The 21,272-nt window shown below is 41.0% G+C and overlaps 1 protein-coding gene across 6 annotated transcripts in view; it reads left to right on the forward strand.

The window, feature by feature from the left end:
- Positions 1-21,272, forward strand: part of Unc13c (unc-13 homolog C) — a 453,039-nt gene that overhangs the window by 392,769 nt on the left and 38,998 nt on the right. For all 6 annotated transcript variants that reach the window (XM_075965264.1, XM_075965261.1, XM_075965265.1 and 3 more), the window contains 2 exons: positions 4,787-4,867; positions 14,277-14,424. In XM_075965264.1, the coding sequence (XP_075821379.1) occupies positions 4,787-4,867; positions 14,277-14,424 (229 nt within the window). The remainder of the gene's footprint in view (positions 1-4,786; positions 4,868-14,276; positions 14,425-21,272) is intronic.

Here is a 21,272-nt window from a genome sequence, read left to right on the forward strand (position 1 = left end):
GCCTGACTCATGGGAACTCACAGTCTGAACCAACAATCAGGAAGCCTGCACAGCAGCAACCTAGTGCTCTGCATATATGTGGCAGGTGAGTAGTGTAAACTGAGACTACACATTCATTTTCCAGATGCCCAGATCCAAATAATTACACAGAAACTATATTAATTACAACACTGTTGGACCAATAACTTAGGTGTATTCCTAGCTAGCTCTTAACTCTTAAATTAACCCATTTCTATTAATCTGTGTATTGCCACGAGACTGTGGCCTACCAGTAAGGTTCCAGCATCCTTCTCCTTCAGCAGCAGATGGCATCTGCCTTCTTTCTCCCTGCATTGTTTTTCCACCTAGCTCTATTCTGCCTTTCCATAGGCCGAAGAAGATTCTTCATTAACCAATAGTAATAAAACATATTCACAGCATACAGAGGGGAAATCACACATCAAAGTAGCTTGGTCTATATGTGGGATTCCTAGAAATAGGAGCAAAGTCTGTCCCTGGTTCTTTGGCTGGCTCTTTGGAACCTCTTCCTCATGCTCGATTGCCTTGCTCCAGGGGAGGTGCTTGGTCTTTTGGCAGCTTAATATGCCATGTTTTGCCAATGAGATGCCTGCCCCTTTCTGAGTGAGTATAGAGGAGGGGTAGATTGAGGGGGAACAGAGAGAAAGAGGGAGGGGAGGCTGTGGTAAGGATGTAAAATTAATTAATTAATTAAGTTTTTAAGAAGTCTCTAACTTTTAGGGCTAGGGAGATTAAGTGGTTAAGATCAGTGGTTCAGAGCACTAGATGCCCTTGCAGAGGACCTGGATTCAATTCTCAGCACTCTTAGAGTGGTGCACACTCATCTGTAACTCCAGTTTGAGGGGATCTGATGCCCTCTTCTGGTCCCTATGAGCACTGTACATATGTGGTACACAGACATGCATACAGAGAAACACTCATATGTATGTAAAAGTAAAAAGAAATTTTTTTCAATAAATTCTAACTTTAGAAGCAAGTAAGAGGAGATATTTGCATTACTATATTGAATATGCTTTGGATAAAGGCAAAATGCAATACTGCACAGAGCCAGTGAAAACTATAAACGTCTTGAAGTCAAGAAACACAATAAAGGAAAATGAAATTCATCAAAAAGGAACTTAAACTCGCAAATATGTTCACTTCTCCATTACAAAATAATTTATAAAATATTTACAAAATTATCTTGCCCTTAATTATCACTTGGGATTCACGAGCTTTTAAATATCTGTAGGGTACAAACTTCTCTGGTTAAAATACATGCTACTTCTATTCTGTTCCAACCTACTAGAATATAGTTCAGGATGAGCTCCAGACATGGAAGGTGGGCTTAATGTTTTCCTAAACTGCATTCCATGACCTAAACACTTAGCTTTCCAGTTTGTAAATGTACTTTTTAAATGTAGATTTTAATTTCATTATTGTTAAAAATTTCCACCTCCTCCCCTCCTCCCATTTTCCTCCCCCACCCCCTACTTCCCCTCCCCCTCCCTCTCCAGCCCAAAGAGCAGTCAGGGTTCCCTGCCCTGTGGGAAGTCCAAGGTCCTCTCCCCTCCATCGAGGTCTAGGAAGGTGAGCATCCAAACAGACTGGGCTCCCGCAAAGCCAGTACATGCAGTAGGATCAAAACCCAATGCCATTGTTCTTGACTTCTCAGTCAGTACTCATTGTCTGCCACATTCAGGGAGTCCGATTTGATCACATGCTCCATCAGTCCCAGTCCAGCTGGCCTTGGTGAGCTCCCATTAGATCAGCCCCAACATCTCAGTGGGTGGGTGCACCCCTCGCGGTCCTGACTTCCTTGCTCACGTTCTCCCTCCTTCTGCTCCTCATTTGGACCTTGGGAGCTCAGTCCAGTGCTCCAATGTGGGTCTCTGTCTCTATCTCCATCCATCGCCAGATTTTAAATTTAAAAATGTAAATGTTTTTAAAGCTAAAAAAATATATACTTGATTTTTAGAAAGTTGGTGAGCATCATGCCTCCCACATTGCCTCCAGCTGGTAACTCAGAGATAAGCAGCATGGGTATTATTTTATATCACAATAGCAAGAAAAGATAAACAGCTTGCATAGTTATTTACTGGGATAAGACACGTGCTTATAATTTCAGTATCTTAATGTTATCATCTACATTACATCTTAAAAAGACATAACCATAACCTAAAATTGCTTCCCATAAGTGCTCAATGGTATGATGGCTAAGACAGAATATGTAAGTAGATATCAATTCTAAACTGCTGTTTAGATTCTTAGCTGTATCTCCCTTTCTTTATCATTTTTATTTAGCACACTGGGGTTTCTGGACCCTACCTTGAAAAATAGATTAGTAAGGGTCTAAAGTTTCTTGTATAAAACCATGAAGATGAAACAGTTTAAATTTCATTACAAAAGAATTTCCCCTAACCATGTGTCCAGCATCCTTGTATTTTGAACACACTCTATTATTGCCCAGGTTTCTGTTTTCTGGGTAGAATGTTATATTGGCTCTGTTTGCGTCAAGTGACAGAAAGGCCATATAGTGTAAGCAGAGAGTGGAGTTGTTAGGCGAGATCTGATGGATCAGGCTGACTCTAGTTTCCATGATGCTTGATCAGGGATTCTAACCGTGTTGTGAGACCCTGGACCTCACCACCTCTCAGCGTGGCACCTCCCACTGTTGCATGGATCTCACACACATACACACTCCTTCCCAACTCTGTGTCAGGAATTCCAGTGAAGTCTACGGATGCATGAGTACACCATTGGTTCCGAGGAAATGTCTTCACCAATTGTTTTGTTCTGAGAAATGGTATGGGCCAGTTGTCTTAACTCAAATAAGACCCTAAGATAGAAATGCAGCCAACCAGTCCACACCTTATCTACTTTGTTGAAAATATAGATTGGCTCCCCAGAAAGGCTGTGTGCCTGCTGGGTGGGAAGAGAAAGGGTGCTTAGACTAGAAAATAAGCTAGTGCCCGTTGTAGCCCCCCCCCCAGTCATTTGCATTTTGGTGAATACTCTTAATTACCAAAAGGGAACTATGGGTAAGTGTTATTACTTCAAAACTGAGGTAACGTGAAGAACTATAGCAACGAGAGGAAACCTGGTTCCTGCTCTGATATTGGGCCTTTCTATAAATTCTCTACAGTCTTATGCAAAACAGTAAAACTGCAGCTAACAGGAAGCACTTCATACACAGCAAAGCTAATCACTCCAATGTTACTAGGGTATCATTTCCTCCAAAAAATAACTTAAGCTACTTATATTTTATTTTTTTAAGATGTTACTTTGAAAGCAAATCCAACTGGAATGACTCTAGCACAAAAAGTTGTACTGATGGATAATTTCAGAATTCATTGAGAAACAGACATAGATGGGTAACTATTTCATTTCAAAGAACCCAAAATCAAGAAAAATTGGGCCAGCAAATAATTGTTTTTCTGTATTTGCTGATCTTCTGTACAAGTTCCCCGGTTCAATTTTTCTTGATTCTAGTTCTTTCCATCTAATCTACATGATTTAAATTTAAACTAATAGGTATTTACTGCACAGTTGACATATGATTTTGTTATTCCTACTCCAAGACTTTATGTGTGTGTTATGTTATGTTGGCTTTGCTATTTAATAGGATCAGATTTATTTGACTGAAAAATAAAATTAAATGTCCCCCAATCTTTTAAACTGTTGATACAATATCAAAATCACGTAATAAGATACACCTGAAATTAAAAGCTAATCACAAACCTCTTATTTAGGCAGCCAGAGACACCTTTGCTTGAATGAGCTATAATTATAGCTTTGTAGAAACAACATATATCATTCGCTAGTATCTATTTTAAAGTACTGGCAAGTGCAGGTGTTGATAAGTTTGCTGAGCATTGCTGAATAGAACGGCACAGCCCTGCAGATAGCACCAAAGCGTGGCAGCACTCGTTAAATTTTTCTCCTAGAAAATTATTTTGAATTATTATTTTCTCTAACTTCCTATCATCACTTTCACAAATAATCTTTGAATAATGGCTTGAGATATAGTACAACAAACAGTTAGGAAAATCTAGTCAGAAAAACAGCCCAAAGCATTAAAATTACTATAAAAGACTGACATCTCTACAGCCCAATTTGATTTAGTCTTTGAGGCTCTTCCCAGTAAGGGACAGACATCAGGAGGATCTGGGAAAGAGAATCAACTGGGATGTTATACGTCACTGTATCTGTGCTGATTGCAAAGCTCAACTTGGCCTCTTTAATCCCCTTGCTGTCCTGAATCCTTCAAAGGGACAGAACGCAAATCAAGGAATTAATGTGAAAAGCCTTTGGGACACAGATTTTAGGTTACTTTATCTTTCTATTTAACATTAATTTGGAATGTAAATAAAGTACACCTCTGACAGAGTTCCACTAATCAGGCAGCTTGGCTCTCTTTGACAAATGGATATTTATCCGAAATGTGACAAAATGGCCAAGATTTCTCTTTATTTTACTATGTATGAGTGTTTTCCCCTCATGTGTCTAAGAGTACCGTGTGCCTACAATGTCTTCAGAGGCCATAAAAGGGCACCAGATACCCGGAACTGGATTTAGATTGTTGTGAACTGCCATGTGGGTGCTGGGACCAGAACCCAGGTCCTCTGCAAGAACAATAATTACTGTTAACCTCAGAACTACCTCTCCAGCCCCTGAAGAAGGTATCTTAACTGTTTCTATATGGGAACAGTCCAGATTTTGTTTGAAGGTAGCTAGATAAATGCATTTGTCACCTGCTGAGGAGGTTTTTTTTAAACCTGTCTTTCAGGAGCACATGATTCGAGAAGATGCCAAAGGTCTGACACCAAGACAGTGTGCAATAATGGAGGTGGTCTTGGCCACCATCAAGGTAGGATATGGTATTCCTGGATATTTACTGAGGATACCTCCACCTCTCCACAGTAAGGTCCCCACTGTGCAACTGTCCCAGCTGCGATTGGGAGCTAGCCAATTAGATGCGTTCCAGCTAGCTCCAGCTCATTCATCTCCCCTACTTCATCCATAACACACTTTTCTTTTATATTTCTTGTTCCGTGTCTCCCTAGAAAATGTGAATGAGACTTGTATCATCACATGTGCTCCCAGAGAAAGCTATGTAACCTCCACCCCCGCCAATGCAGTCAAACAGATGGTTCAGGAGAATTTTAGGTTAGCATACTTCGTACTTAGCATTTCTATGGTTGCAGAAATCATTTTTAAAACATCAACCTCCTACTCTCTCTTAGTAATACAATAAAATTGCATTTTGCATTCCACTGAAAACCCAGAAGTCTGGTACTCCAAACATTATTCCCATATAGCAAGTATTGTAGCAAGAGTCAAATGTGTATGGGTTCTAATATATTTTCTTTCCAAATAACATGTGTATTGTATGATTAGGTGTGTATGTGAATGTGTTGTGCTGTGTGTGCATGTATATATTGCGTGTAGTATGTATGTATATGTGTGTTGTATGTGTGGTCTGGGTACATAGGTATGTGTTATGTATTGTGTTGTGTGGGAGATTGAGACTCTGGGGGGGTATGAGAGAGAGACTGCCCATTTGTAGTCTGGGTGTACATATGTGCATAGAAAAAACAAAAGAGAATTGTGTTATATTTATCAAAGGATTAGAAAAGTAAATTTACTTCCTAAACCATGTCTACTGATTCCACTCCTCAGTGGAAAAAGCATTGATCGTATAGCCTATCTCGTACAGTGAAGCTCTTTGGCTTCTTTGATAACCTCATTGTCCTGAGTCCTGTGCCACCTCCGCTTCATCTGGTGTTATAAAATGATATGGAAGGGTGACAGCAAAAAAAAAATACAGGAAGAATTTCAAAACTAATTTTTTCTGAAAGTTTTCAACAATTGAATAAGAATTGACGGATGTGTGGAATCAGGGGAGTACTTTGCTATCAAGAAATCAATTCTAGAAAGAAGAAAACACTCTAGAATGTATTCTGAAAAGGCAAGAAAATTTTAGAATTTGAGTCCAGCCCCTCCTGGTGTTTTCTAGAGATCATCCTTTTGGGTGAGAAAAATGGAATGTGTCCTGTGGAAACAGGGGGTGTAGATCAATGTATTGATCAGTCTAATGCCTGCCTCTAATCTTATCCTCTTCTAATTATTCTGACTGGGGCACCACTTGCAGACTGAATTCTCCCTCCGATGAATCCCTTCTATCTGCATCGCAGTGTCTCAAATATCCTAGTGTTTGTAATTGGTGTAAATCTTTTAATCCAGCTCAGCCACGTGGCGCTGTGAGTTCTTTAGAAACAAAACTCCTATGTGTTGCCCATGACCCTGCTAGCTGTTTCCAAATCATCATCACTCTCCAGGACTAAAGTCTTACTGGTCCTCTGGAGCCTGTGGCTTCCACATGCCTTTATCTATAATTTCTATGATGCCAATTCTTTCTCTAGGAATCACCCTGTTAGGACCACTGTGTCAACTAGGAGAGCCCCCTGACCTAGTGGTCTATGTGCCTCAGTTTTACCTAAATTCCATCATCAGCTTTCCTAAGCTGTAACTCCACAGGCTAAAGCTTCCATGTTTGTCTAGAACCCAATCAGAGAAGTCTACAATACAACTGAGCCTCAGAAGAAAGATGGTCTTATAACAAAGCAGCAGGTACCACTGGGCTGACTCCCAAAGGCTGCCAAAGGGAAGAAAGACCCTTCATCCTTCCTCGGGTCAGTTAAGTCCAATAACCTAAGGACAGGAAAGGAGTGTTGAGGAGAGCGCTGTGGAGTTGGTAAAAGACAGGCAGAAATGGTGTTGGCATTTGCCAAATCTTTCTCATGTGTGTGCTTTGCCTCATCTGATTCTTATAAATGCCATGCATGTTAGACTGAACAAATTTCTATTCCCTTTTTCCCCAGTCCTAGGCAACACCATTATTTGTATTCAAGATCCAGCACAATAGCTAAGCATGGGTTCTGAATGACACTGCACGCCTCTGAAATTCCATCCATTACTCTTCTCCATTATCCAATTTTGGTGACAACTTCTCAGCATCTTCTTTTTATCATTGCACGGTTTTCAGACTTTACATAGTCCGTGCAGCATTTAGAATTCAGCTGCTTATGGGAAGAATATAATAACCTACCTCATCTGAAGCACTGCAATTCAAAAGTCATTACCTGAGAGCTCACTGTACATGGAAAGGAGGTGAATGATGAAGAAGGAAGTGGAAACCAAGGCTCTTTGAATTAGGGACAAAAATAGCAACAATCAAGAAATAGGAGTATTTGGTCAAAGTCCAGGGGGATGCAAAAAGGGTAGTGAGTGAATTCTCTCTAGAAGTCTATGACAATACTTTCATGGGGGAGGGATGCTGGCGGATTTAGGGACTGAAGAGACAATAAATGGAGAGAAATAATCTCTCAGGTCTGAGAGGACAGGTGTGAGTGCTCAGAGGCAGCGTATAACCAGCCTGAAATCCTTAGACAGTCCAGACGAAGGATAGACCACAGTTGGCCAAGTATCACAAAGCAAAAAAGGGACACTAGATTGAGGCTAGAATGCCCAGATTTAAACACCAAAGTCAAGAATCTCAACCTCAGTTTGTCAGGAAAAGGGAAACTCTGAAAGACAGTGAGATCAGCAGTTCTGATCTGATGCATAAAGAGGAATCAAGATGAACAGAAAATAACCTTAGAATAGCAAGCAGGGCCTAAAAGACCCTCTCCAGAGAAAAGGGAAGCTAAGTCTGTGTAGGGAGTTACCTATGTGAGTGAGCTTGCCAAATGTATGCTACAGTTTAAAGTCAAAGCCGTGGTGATGAGAATTTGCAGCCAAAACAGCACATGGATCTAAAAGGAGAACTCTCCTTGCAGACTTGTGAAAGAAAAGCGTTTGCATGTTCCAGTACATCAGCATAAACAGACTGTGAGCAGTCAACAATGAAGAGCCAGAAGGGGTCATGGGATTTATCGGGATTATGAAAATGGTTTGCTCCACACTCTGATGACATTTTTCCTGATTTTATATTTAGCAATATGATTTTCTTCCCACAAAACACAGCCAGGTCTGAAGTGCTTTGCTTTCTGCAGTTTCTGAGAATAGGGTGGTGGGGGATCTCCAGCTATTGTGTAAGATTGAACACAGGGTGCTTCAACGCTAGTCAGCTTCTAGTCAGAGAGGCTAGATCTGCCCACCCTGGTGTCAGCGAAGCCGCAGTTGTAAGGTGTCTGAGAGGAAACTGTGTCGGAGGATGACTATGGAGGTGCATACAAATAAAATGCTTGGAATCCTGGAGGAAACTAGGTCACTGGTGGGTAGAATATCAGAATAGTGGGTAACTCACATCTAATAGTCCTGCTGCCTGCTGCCTGGAGGTTCAGTAAGAGACTAGGTGGGTTCTCTCTACAGGGCTCAGGGTGCACAATCTTCATAAAGGCTGACTTTTATATCCCCCGAGGGTGAAAGTGTGCTTTTATTTATCATCAAAGCTAGGGTCCCACACATTCCATCCTTACCGTTAGGGCCTTCCATCTTCCCTTCCAGAGCTCCCATTAAGTCTGATTCTTTTCCCAGGCACTGGGTCAGGGTCTTAGGGTATAGGTCATTGGCCTTCTGATTACTACTCACCACAGTACATTCTTCCTGTAAGAGCACAAACCAGTAGGGTTCATTAACCTCCCCCACTTCAGAAATGCCCCTTGGGAAGCCCTGCTGTCCCTCCCCTGGGGGAACGTCTAGTCTAGGCTAAAAGGCAAGAGAGGCATATTGAAGCCTAATGTGAGTGGATGTTAACTTAGGACAGGGTAAGAGGTGGGGCAGGTGGTTCAAGGACAAACTGAGGAGCACAGCAGAAAGTGCTGAGGGCCCTGCAGAAATGGCGCTGTGCTTAGGAGCACCTGTCTCTTCAAGAGGCTCTGAATTTGGATCCCAGCACCCACTTTGGTTGCTTATAAATATCCATGACTCCATTTTGAAGGGCTCCGGTGAGCTTTCGTGTGTACACAGACAGACTCACTCATTCATAAATAAAATAAGATCTTCTTTGAAAGGGAACGAAAGTAGTCATGATTTAGAAAATCTCCTCAACCAGGAGAGGTCAGAAGTTTGGGGAGAGCTGCTGTGGTATAGAAGGCTGTATGGGAAGTCACTGGGTTGGTTGGACATTTTATGTGGGGGAAACTCATGGCCTGAACATATACAGGAAGGAAGGAGTTTCTATAGGCACAAGTAGGAGTATGGGGTCCAAAGGAGATCACTTAGAGGCCTGGGCTGGACCTTACTGGGAGTTGGTATATTGAAGCAGTGTAAAGTGGGAATGGTTGAGATTAAATGTCTGGGTTGAAAGTCAAGTCATTTTGTGTTCTTGGTAAACTTATAAAAAGAGGGCTCATTGATGGCCTGAAAATATGACTTCCTGCAAGTATCATTGCAGCATAGTGTCTTAAGGAAATGTGTAAAATAGATTGTATAGTTCAAGATCAAGTCAGCTTGATCAGTTACAGTTGTACATCTGGTCATAGATTAGGGCAATCATCAAGAGGGTTGTAGAGTAGCAAACTATTACAGCGCAATATGAGTGCCGTGATGAAGGGAGAGACACTGGGACCTGCAATGAGCTTGGGGACAAGGGGAGAAAGCATCCTACGCTAACCCGGAGGTTTAGGAATATAGGTGGAGCCATGATCTTTCTGCCATTTTATTTAGTAAATACAGACTTATAGTTTCAGAGTATTATGATTTTGCTGTTGTAAGAAGGCCGCTTGTTCATTTCCCAGCTGCCCAAGATTCCTGTGGGCCGCTTGGTTGTTCCAGCTGCTCAGCAGCTCAGATCCAAAATGATCACACAGAAACTATATTATTTAAATCACTGCTTGTCCCATTAGCCCTAACTTCTTATTGGCTAATTCTTACATCTTAATTTAACCCATTTCCATTAATCTGTGCATCACCATAAGGTCGTGGCCTACCAGCAAAGTTTCAGCACGTCTTTCTCCAGGGGAGGAGCCATGGCTTCTCTCTGACTCTGCCTCCTTTCTCCCAGCATTCAGTTTTCCCTACCTATCTAAGTTCTACCCTATCAACAGGCCAAGGCAGTTTCTTTATTCACCAATGGTATTCGCAGCATACAGAGGGGAATCCCACATGTTGCTGCTACCATTGTCATCCACGTAATAACCTTGAGATTTGCATCAACCTAAAAGGACATATTTGACAGGTCTGCTTTCTTCCTTTGTCACCCCAAGTACATAGGGGAGCATCAGTCAACACAGGGTCAGGAACAGGAAGTGTGGAACCTAGCTGGCATCTGTATCCCTTGTGAACTTTCCCACAATGCCCCAACAGGGATTCAAATTTTCTTTTGTTTAATAAGAAAAAAAACTTGCCCTGAATTCTTTTAATTATCTTTCCCAATTTGTTCCAGTGTAAACAGAGAGTCTTAAGAGGCCAAGTTGGAGGGTCTTTGGTCACATGGCTGGTCAGACCGTAGGAAGCAACTGACCCTCGGTCTTCTGTTTATAATCAATGGAAAAGAATCTACTCCTACATGCATGGGGGAAACCTCTAGAAAGCTTCAAAACCTCGCATTTTCAAATTTTCCTCCAGCATATAATTCCCCTGCAGCATGTAATTTCCTTCTGGCATGTAATTCACTATAATGAAAGGAGAGCTGAGCTATGCTGAGCTGTGGATGCTGGCATTTGTTTAAGACTTAAGGTTTTCACTCTCTCACAGATGTTCTTCGAGCCTCAGCCAAATACACATTCCACTCTTGTTCCTTTGGGTCTGGCAAAGGGTCAGGACTATATGAAACCTCTTGAGTGTCAAGGCCCGCACTATAACTGTGGCCTCTTTCTCTTGACGTCTTTCTCTTGCATGTTGTCACCCAGCTCCAACTAGGAATGAAAAGCTTACATAAAAGCATGTCTCGGGAGTTTGTACTTCCATAAGCACAGAAATTATTTCCTTCACTGGCTGGGAAGCCAGTGGCTATGTTGTTTGTTTCTCTGGCTTTCTCTTTCCCTGCATCTCATGGCTTGGGTCCTGCCTGACAGCATTACTGTTTGTCTGGAATGCCAGTCTTGCAGCAACCCCTCCTACAAAGTGCTCTCTGGAAACAGTCATCTTTTCTGCTCCAACCAGTCTGCTTTTTAAAAGCCCTGCCTGCCAGGCCTTCAACAGAATTTCTAATGAGACTCTGGCCAAAAGGAAGAAGCCAGTTAAGCATCACTGAATGCCCTAGGGAGACCCCGGCTATACTCAGGAACAAACCCGGAGCTTATTTCTATTTTTGTTTCATGATTAGATTCCCAATCCTTCTAAGTCTACAAAATAATGCCTTAGCAAAAAAGCATGTCTTGCTTTAGAGCTATTATAAAGGGGTCAAGGATGAACACATAGCTTATGTCTTCATACATTAATTCTTGTTCCCTTCCTCCATGGACTTTTAGGCCTTTAAAAATCTCTCAATCATGTCAAGTCTGACTGTGTTGCTCTTTCCCAGGTTTGTAAAATCCTGTCCTTGGGACATTTCATCCTCAGATCTGTTCATAAAGGACTATAGTGTAGATGGTTTATGGAATCCAGGACTTTTAAGAGAAGATCAAATAGATGCCCTTACCAAGCCCCAAACCCTTGACTATGACAATAAGCTTTCTGCATCTCTGAGCCTGTGATCTCTCTTTGCCTTTCTAGGACTTCCTCTGCCTCAAGTCAATGTGTTTATTCTAGAAGGTACAATTTAGAACTGAGAATAGAAGAAAAATGGCAGCCGGTGTTTGTAATGCGGTGGGGAGGGACACAGTGTGAGAACCATTAGGTCTCGCAGTTCTTGTTAGACATGTGAGACGCCCAGGGTTCCTGGTGGTGATATAGCATGACTATCCATTGTCTAGCTCACTGCCATTGGCTATCTAGTGGCTGCTGAAGTTAAAAATAGTACTGGGTTGGGGGTGTCGCTCAGTTGGGAGAGGGCTTGCCTAGCTCACATGGATTCTTGGGTTTCACCTACAGTGAAGCATAAGCTGAGTGGGGTGTAGCACACTTGAAACCAAAGCACCCTGGAGGTGGAGGCAGGAGGATGAGAAGTTCAAGTTCATCCTCAGCTACAGATGAGTTTAAGCACATCCTGAACTATGCGAGGCTTTGTCTGGAACATAAAAACTAGCACAAGGAAGAGATTTATCACTCCATCAGAATTTCCGCAGAAACTTTTACTGCTACTCTCCATTGTAGGCCATTTTCTCTCCTCTGTTGGGTATATTGTCAAATAACTTTTTTGTGAAGTTCCAAGACAATTTTATTCGAGTTTAAAAGAAAACCACCATGGCAGGCAAGCTGAAGACTTGAGCAGTTCCTCTGAGAGATGGGGGTAAAGAAAAGGAAGAGGAAAAAACTTTGGCATTTGAGTTAACGTGGCATAAAGGTCAACCACATGGCAGACAGGTAGCCACATGGCAGGGAGCGGAACTTTAGTGAAAGAGTAAGAAAAGTTCAAAGTGCCAGATTTCTCTTAGGCTCTGGCCAGCATCCAAAAGAGAGATAAAGAAGATAATAAAAAGGGAAAGTTAAGAATTTCTGAATTAGGACTCAGAAAGACTGACACATCCAACAAAACCTAATGGCAACTCTCTCAACTTTATAGAGAGCAGGGACTCTGGGAAAGAAAACCACTTCTCTTGCTAAAGAGATAATTATTCCTCCCACCTCTTCAGCATGACTTACAAAATATTAGCCTTCTTATGGGATGGTCTCTGGGCCATGTGATAAACCAGCCCAACTTGATTGACTCTTTAGGGAGGAGACATGGTATGTTATTGTCTCCACCAGAAGTAATGTCTGTGCTTTGGACCAGAAGGAAAAATATTTCTCTTAGTGAACCTTCAAGACTACTCAAACAATTTTTACAACCATAATTTATTGTTGATGGCCTGTTTTATGCTCTGGTTATATTTCCTCATTAAATTATAATCTGTTTCAGAGAAAACATAAAACCTGTGTTGTGTTATATTCTTGGAATGTAACATTAAGTCCAGTTTATGGTATAGATTTAGTGAATTTTTCCATAAAGAGGGGGAAATAAGCAAGAATACAGATAGCACCACTGAGGATGTCCAGACCCACTGCCCATGGTCCTTGCTTTGCAAGCAACATACTAGGCACTTTGGTTGATCTCATAAACATACTAGGCACTTTGGTTGATCTCAGAGTCACCTATGTGACTACTTAACAGAGTAGTTTCTAGAAGCTAGCGTAATGGTATAGTTATAAAAAAACATGTCCATAATGTCATTTAACTCATTATCTAGTATACAAACCAGTAAACTGTTGCAGTTCATTCATGGTAAAATTTCAAGAATGAAATGCATAGAAGCAATGGGGAAGCTAAACGAAAAAAAATCAGTTGTACAAGTAGAGGCAGAAAAGGGTTGGGTACAGAACAGTGATGACCTGTATGCAGATAAAAGTACTTAATTTGCATTTCCATACACAAAAGTATTCACAGTATTAGTCATTTTCTACAACCATATTTTTAAAAATAGATCAAAGACAACAGAAAGGGAACATGGCCTGGTGGGTATTATATTATAAATATCTTGTATCAATAGAAAGTGTCTAGAGTTCCATCACCTACTTCTAGACATTCCAACTTTCAGAAAGATGCCATGCATAGCACAGCACAATAGGAAGAATGCTAACATCCCTCAGTGTCAACAGTGATGGTCAATAACTATATATCTACTTGATTATGTGTAAAACTGAGATGTTTTGAATTTGCTGGGTGACAGCATAGAAGAATAAACTTGATGTTTTAGGTTTCCAGAGAGCATTGCGCTCCCTCAGATTGGCCTATATAAGCACAGTAACATAATTCAAGAATGAACAGGGTGGGCTAGTGGATGCCTGGTGTGCACTTTGAAAGAAGTGTCTGTGGAATACGTAACAGGGTCTACCTTCTTTATAAAGTGTTGATAACTTTCATTATTCTTCGGAAACAGAAACAAATACTCAACTTGATCATGCTCACTGAAGTCTGTCATTCTGGAAGGATTTTTACCACTGTGCCTTCAAGGTTCCATTTATATAACTGACATTTTAAATGAAAAGAAAACAGCTTAGGCCTCTCTAGATCTGTCTAAGCTCAAGTTAGCTGATGATGAGTTAGCACTGAACAAATGGTACACTCTTTCTGTGTACTTACCTGACAGCTTATCTAATGGAATTGTTTTAAACTCCACTATTAGAGTAATAAATTCCACCAATGTCTCCTCCTAAATCTTTTGCTCTAATAACATTCTTTTTCTCCTTTTTAGCAATATTTTCATGCTGGAGGAAATGGTCTGAAGAAGAATTTTCTGGAGAAAAGCCCAGACCTTCATTCCCTGAGATATGCTCTCAGCCTCTACACACAAACTACGGATGCTTTGATCAAGAAGTTCATAGAGACGCAAAGCTCACAGAGTAAGTAGCTCTTGACCTGAGAGCAAGGTGCACTCGTCAGTCTCACAGTAACCTGAAATAGCATGCAGAACATAAAGCAGGGTTAAAAACAGAGGGTTTGCAGGAGCAGAGAATACTCCAGTTTTCAGCATGCTTTATAAATAAAATGAACAGAAAGTTGATGGCTTAGACGAAAGAGATATTTCCTCAACTGTGATGTTTGGTCTCTATACTCACTCACCCCAGAGTTCTATGAGAACAAGGCTCAGGTTCCCCTCAGAGGCGGGTGCCTGACAGCATTTTCCATTCTAGCTTCCTTATCAAGTGTTTCAAGGGATACCTTCCCAGCTAGACTCCCTCAGGACCATGTGCTGTGGTAGCGTGCAACTCCAAGTAGATTCCTTCCCATTCTTGAATGTTTGTCTCGGGTTCTGTTTATGGAAAAACTCAAGCTCAAGTTTATTTCCTTAGAAAGGGAAAGCCAGATTCCATTTTTCGAGTCCGTATCTAGATTTTGTATTCTCAACTCCTGCACACCTTCCACCTTGACAGAAATTGTGGCAACCACGTGACTCCACAGAGATCTAGCTCACTGGTTGTCTTTTATCTTGGGACACCTTAATTTAACATGGAAACAATTAATGAAATTCAACTTCTTTTCTTTTCCTTTTTGTAAGATTTATTTCTCATCATTTTCTCCCCTATATTCCCTGCCTCTGTTAGATAAACTATAAGATTATATTGAAGGAAAAAGTCAATTACTTTTGATTTAATAATTTCTTTGGGCTATGTTCAAGTTGGAAGACATTCTTCCTTTAAAAAGATTATTTGAATTAGCTTTTTCATAAATTGATTTCTCTTGCTCACTTTTCCCTTTGTCCTTATTTTTCTTGCCTATTTCTCTCCTATTTTTAATCCTCTTTTCCTTCGCTGTTCTATATGGAACACATTTTAAGCATTATCAGTAGTAAACAAGGAAAAAGTAAAATAAATAGAAAGAAATACGGATTCCTTTTCTCTTTGTCTCATTAGAAATTTATGAGCCAGAGTTCAAATGAAATCTATCATATTAGAACAACATTTTCTTTCTTTCTATCTCAACCACATTCTAGAAAATAAATCCTAAATCTAAAACAGATATGGAAGAATTCCTAAGGTCTTACATAAAACTGAGCTCAGTTGATGAGTACTTAATATCCCAGCAGTGCACTGTGATGCCTAGGCACCATCTTACTCTGTATTCATGTGACAAATGTTTACTGAGCATCACCTCCAACCCGTCCATAAAGTGAGCAGCATCCTGCAGGGACTGTGATGTCATGTATCGGTTCATCTAGCACAGTAGTTCTTCATGCCAAGGAGATTGTCCCAGAATGTAGGCAGTGTCTGGAAAGCTTTGGTTGTCCATCAGAGAACAGGGACTGTGTTTTCAGCTTCTACTTGTCAGAGATCAAGGATGCTGTGGTCGTCTTACTATACACAGAACACACAAAGTGAAATCAAAAGCAAGTACATCTCTGTACTAGTTATTTTCTTGTTGTAACCAAATACATGACGAGAAGAAATTTAAGCGGGGAAGAGGGGTTGTTCACAATTTAAAAGTGCATAACCCACGGTGGTGGGGAAGGCGTTGCAGCAGAATCGTGAGGCAGCTAGTCGTGTTCCATTCCTGGTCAGTCAACACAGAGCAGACAGAAAGTGGAGCTATGGGACCTCAGAGATGCCTCCAGTGACACGCCTTTTCCACTTAGAATCCACCTTGAGCCCTCCCTTTGCTGGGGATGAAGTTTTAAAACACATGAGCCTATGGGACCACAGCACAGAAGCTGGGAGCCCTGGTTAGTGGGAAAAGGAGAAAGTAAGTCACTTGGGTTATGAAGAAACAGAAGGAGGTGGTGTTTGAAACACAGAATGCTAAAGCAAGCAAACATTTGCACTTGAAGCCTTAAAATCCCCACACAATGACCAGGTTGACAGTAATTCTTTTAATTTGGCTCTTTAGGCGTAATGCAATTGCCTCGTCTTTCTCTGTGGAATTAAAATGCATAAATACTGCATCATGTTTGGAGTGAAATTTGTAGAAATCATTTTGATCTTTGTATCAGTGTTTGATAATTTCTTCATCCAGGAGTTGACTTGGTGGTTTGAGTTGGGTAGTTGGATTTGAAAAGAGAGAGAGACAGAGACAGAGAGACAGAGAGAGACAGAGAGAGACAGACAGAGAGAGAGAGAGAGAGAGAGAGAGAGAGAGAGAGAGAGAGAAAGACAGAAAGAAAGACAAAAAGAGAAGCCCTTTCTGTTATTGTCGCTCCTACTCGGGGATGCATGGCTTACAGTTGGTCCAAAATGCATTTCTTGCATCTTGATTACAATATTTGTCGGGAAGAAAGTGCTTTTCCTAACAGCTATTTCATTAAACCAGGAACCCTTTGAATATTTCATGGCACCAAAGACAGTAAAAAATGAATAAGCCTTGAACATATTAAGTGGAGTTTATTCAATGGGTAACATGGTCCGTAAGGAGGCGCGGGATGATTCATTGCTCAGCCATCCTGAGCTGTGTTCTGTTTTCTTATCTGAGATTTTATTATAGCACAAAGAACGTGCATCACAAAAGCTCTTCACAGAAAGGGAATATTTTATGTCTAAGTTACAATTGTCTCATAAAGGAAAATAATCTCTTCCAGTTAATGACTGTGTGAATTAAAATCTATGAGCGGAAGTGCTTTTATTCAAAGGACCTTTTTTGTCTCTTTTGAGTAAAATCTTTTGAGTTTCTGCTTATTAAAATGTCTGAAAACATAGATAATTTTCAACATTTTGCCAATTTATATTCAGCAGAAGGAGAGTCTAGTGTCTTTTCATTTGAAGTAGGAAGTAGATAGCTTTAAACTCACATCTTGGATTCTATGAATTGACTTCAATATAATCTTTATATTGCACTATTGTTGCATAGTGTCGGGTCAATTATAGCTACATTATTTTTATAATATAGTGTAAATTGTGTTACTTGTGACAATATATGACATTAAATATGGAAAGTTGAAGAGAGAAATTAGTTACTTCAGCACATTCTTATTATTAGCAGAAAAGGTTGGAAGCCTCCCAAATACAGGCTTCTGGAGTCATATCCCCTAGAAGAATCGTATTATCTTCAGTTATTTTCCTCAGGATGTAAGAGACGAACCCAGAGCAGTAAAGAAGCCATCATCAGATGTGGTTCATTGTGAAACGGATTTTTTTGGTTCTGTTTTGTTTTGTTTCTTACCAGAGATAATGGGAGAACTTAACCTTAAAAGTACTTTATTCACAAAACAAAAATAACTAGCCATTTAAACACAGAAATGAGTTTTGAGTCCCAAGGGTCACAGTGAGCCTTCCTCTGATGGTCAGCTCTGGGGGAACACTGGGATTGTCTTCAGTGTGCGAGGAAGTACCACTAATGTATACAGCCGTTTCTACCTTCAAGGTGTTTTTTTTTTTTAAGTAGTTTCTCATTTTCAGCAGATAAGCCTTCAGAAATAACCAAAGATCTGACTCTTTCCTGTGGATCTCTCTAAGTGGCTCAACCTTTCTCTAGAGGTACAAGTAGAGAAGTGAGGAGAATATCTGAAGCTTGTCTTCTCGAATGTCACAAAATGATGACATTCTCTTCACAAAAAGCCCAAGGGGCGTCTTTAGTCGGATGAAGAGCTGAGCACAGATAGCTTTAATAGAAGTATGCTGGGACCGGCTCTCAGCAGGAGACCTGCTTTCCAAGAGTAGGAACGGCATGCTCCGTGAGGTTACATAGCAGTATCACCCAGCAAGCATCTGTGATGTTCCTCCTCAGATTCTGCAGAACTAACGACACCTCACACCTTCCAGATGAAGATACCTAATCACACATGGGCTCAGAAATGTGATCACGTTCTGATCTGTGTAGTTCTATAGCAGAGGAGATGACCCTCACTGCCACCGCTCATGCTATGTTAGGGCACAACCTTCCACCTCATGTTAAGTAACTAGCACTGCTTTATCTTCTGCCCTATTCTGTATTTTAAAGATTTTATTACACTAAGGTAAGGGGTACAATTGTCCCTAACTTATAGACAGCTTGTGAGACTTGGTTCTCTCCTTCTATTATATGAGTCCCGGGGAATCAAACTCAGGCTGTTGGCCTTGATGGCAAGTGCCTTTACCCTCTGAGACATCTCATCAACACTAGTGTGCATTGTAATATCATTAAGATCTCCTTCTTGCTCAGAAAACAAAGTTGAAATTGATAATTTTGTTTTCCTCCCAGTGACTCCAAACTTGCTAACTTTGCCATTTGCTTTCCAGAGTCCTCTCTATATTAGGGTTTCTACTGCTATGATAAACACCATGAGCAAAAGCAACTTGAGGGGAAGAGGGTTTATTTGACTAATGCTTCCCATCACCGGAGGAAGCCAGAACAAGAACTCAAGGCAGGAACCTGGAGGCAAAGACCATGGAGGAATATTGCTCACTGTTTTGGCTTCTCATGGCTTGCTAAGCCTGCCTTCTTTTATGTCCTAAGCCCACCCACCCATGGGTGGTACCACCTGCAATAAACAAGGTCCTCCCACATTAATCATTAACTCCACTACAGACCAATCTTATGGAAACATTTTCTGAGTTAAGATTACCTCTTCCCCAATACATCTAGGTTTGTGTCAAGCTGACAAAAGCTAACTATTCCACGCTCATTCAATTTCGTTACTGAGCATGCTCAGGAACCAGTGCACTTTTTTTTTTCCAAAACAAGGTTTCTCTGTGTATTTGTGGCTGTCCTGTAACTCACTCTATAGACCAGGCTGGCCTTGACACTTTTAAATACTGGAACCAGTCACACCATAGGAAGCCAAGTTGAATGTAAGAAAAAACTCCCTGCAGTTAGGAAACCTTTCTGTTTGTAGCCTGATTTCCTCCTTCTGGTATCTACACATTTGTTTTTATGGGGGATGTTGCCGGTTCATCTTCCTTCCTATCCTACCCTCTTCACCCTCTGCCTTCACTAGCACAAGGATTCATTTTGTAGTATTCCCATGCAGGGAGTCATATCATAGTTGCTAGCTGAGAAGGATCCTTCTCACAAGAATTCTGTTCATTCATTCTTAAAAATCTCAATTCTTGTCAATCTTGGCCAACAACCATACTTGGCCAGCTACAAATCACAAAATCTTAGGACAAATAAGGGTTCTTTATTTAAGTATAAATAATTTAAATTGTGTGGTGTTATAGGATTCTAATATTTAAATTTAAGCAATTATAATCTATATAGCAGCCCTCCTGGTTGAGTTATCTGATCAAAACCTTCATTGAGAGCTGTTATCCATGGTCTTATGCTAGAAAACTATAGCATGCTAGGAGAGACATAGTAACAGAGACAGGCAGAAACAGAGAGAGGGAAGGATGTTTGGAGGGGGGAAAGCTTAGAAATTTATGACGGATACTATTTATTACATATCATTCAAGGGAGGAAATAGTGAGTGCCACTCAAGAAGATAGACAGAGTTAGATAAAATTAGATTATTGATTTTTATGAAACTCTTAAAACCAAGTTTTATTCAATCTGTCACATAAAACTCAAAAGCAACTAGGAAAAATTGGTTTGCTACTGGTTTAGTTTGGGTCCTAATAGGAGATGAACTTGCCCTCTTATTTCAAACATTTTTAAGAGCTCAGTCCACCTCTGTGCAGGGTGGTTTCCTTTGCCCCTCTTGGTCACATTCCCTCTCTCCATTAGGCTGGGCTCTGTGTGCTACACTATGTATGTGCCTGTGTGATTGCCTGTGTGGTTAAAGCTGTTAGCCGCCTCTCAGAAGTTCATGAAAAGGAAAATCAAGCCAGACCTAGAATCTTCAGACCCATCCAGGTGTAGCCCCAGAGCTGCCTGCACCCTCAGACTTCAGGCCCCCCAATGGTACCCTCTCCTCTGAACTCTGACCTTCTAGACTCCATAGTCAAACTTTCTAGAACAGGGCATCTTTCCCTGGCCCCATTCAGACTGTGATCAACCACAGTTACCTTCTAAGACATGCTAAGATGACTCTCTAATTTGAGTTTCTGTCTCTTTTCCATTAACATGAAGATGGATTTTTATGATTTTGCTAGATTTTTCTTAATTGGTGACAACTCTCTTTCATTTGAGTCATCAAAGAGTAATACCTTTGATGAAGCAGGTCAGGCTTCAGGGTGACTCTCATTAAAGGAAGAAAAACCATTGGGTTTTGACACCTGAGTTATCCAAGAGCTTCCCACAGGAATGTTTTTGCTCTGGCCAGAACATCATAATCCTATTGGAGGAGGGCTGCTTGTTGGTTCCCAGCTACCCAGCCAGCTTAGACCCAAAATAATCACACAGAAACTGTATTAATTAAACCATTACTTGGCCCAGTAGCTCTAGCTTCTTATTGGCTAACTCTTATATTAATTTAACCCATTTCTGTTCATCTGTATATCGCCATGTGGCTGTGGCTTACCAGGTAAAGTTTCCAGCATCTGTCTCCAGCAGCTCCATGGCTTCTCTCTGACTCTGCCCTTCTTTCTCCCAGCATACAGCCTAGCTTTCCCTGCCTAGTTCTGTTCCTCCCTGCCAAAGGCTCAAAGCAGTTCTTTATTCATTACATAAACAGAAGGACCTCCCACACCATAATCCCAGGTCCCATTTTCTCATAGATGGCTCCCCTTGCCCAGCATTTCATCTGGCATGGAAATCTGAATCAGATTGAAACATCTGGGTAGCTTCTGTGAACTATTTTAGCATCTGAAAATTTCAACAGTGTGAACTGAGCAGTGCACTGTAGATAGGTAGTGCACATTAGCCATCCTCCTGCCTCGTCAAAGTGGCATTCCATGGCTTCTTA

The sequence above is a fragment of the Microtus pennsylvanicus genome, chromosome 3, assembly GCF_037038515.1.
Source record: "Microtus pennsylvanicus isolate mMicPen1 chromosome 3, mMicPen1.hap1, whole genome shotgun sequence".
Lineage (NCBI taxonomy): Eukaryota > Metazoa > Chordata > Mammalia > Rodentia > Cricetidae > Microtus > Microtus pennsylvanicus.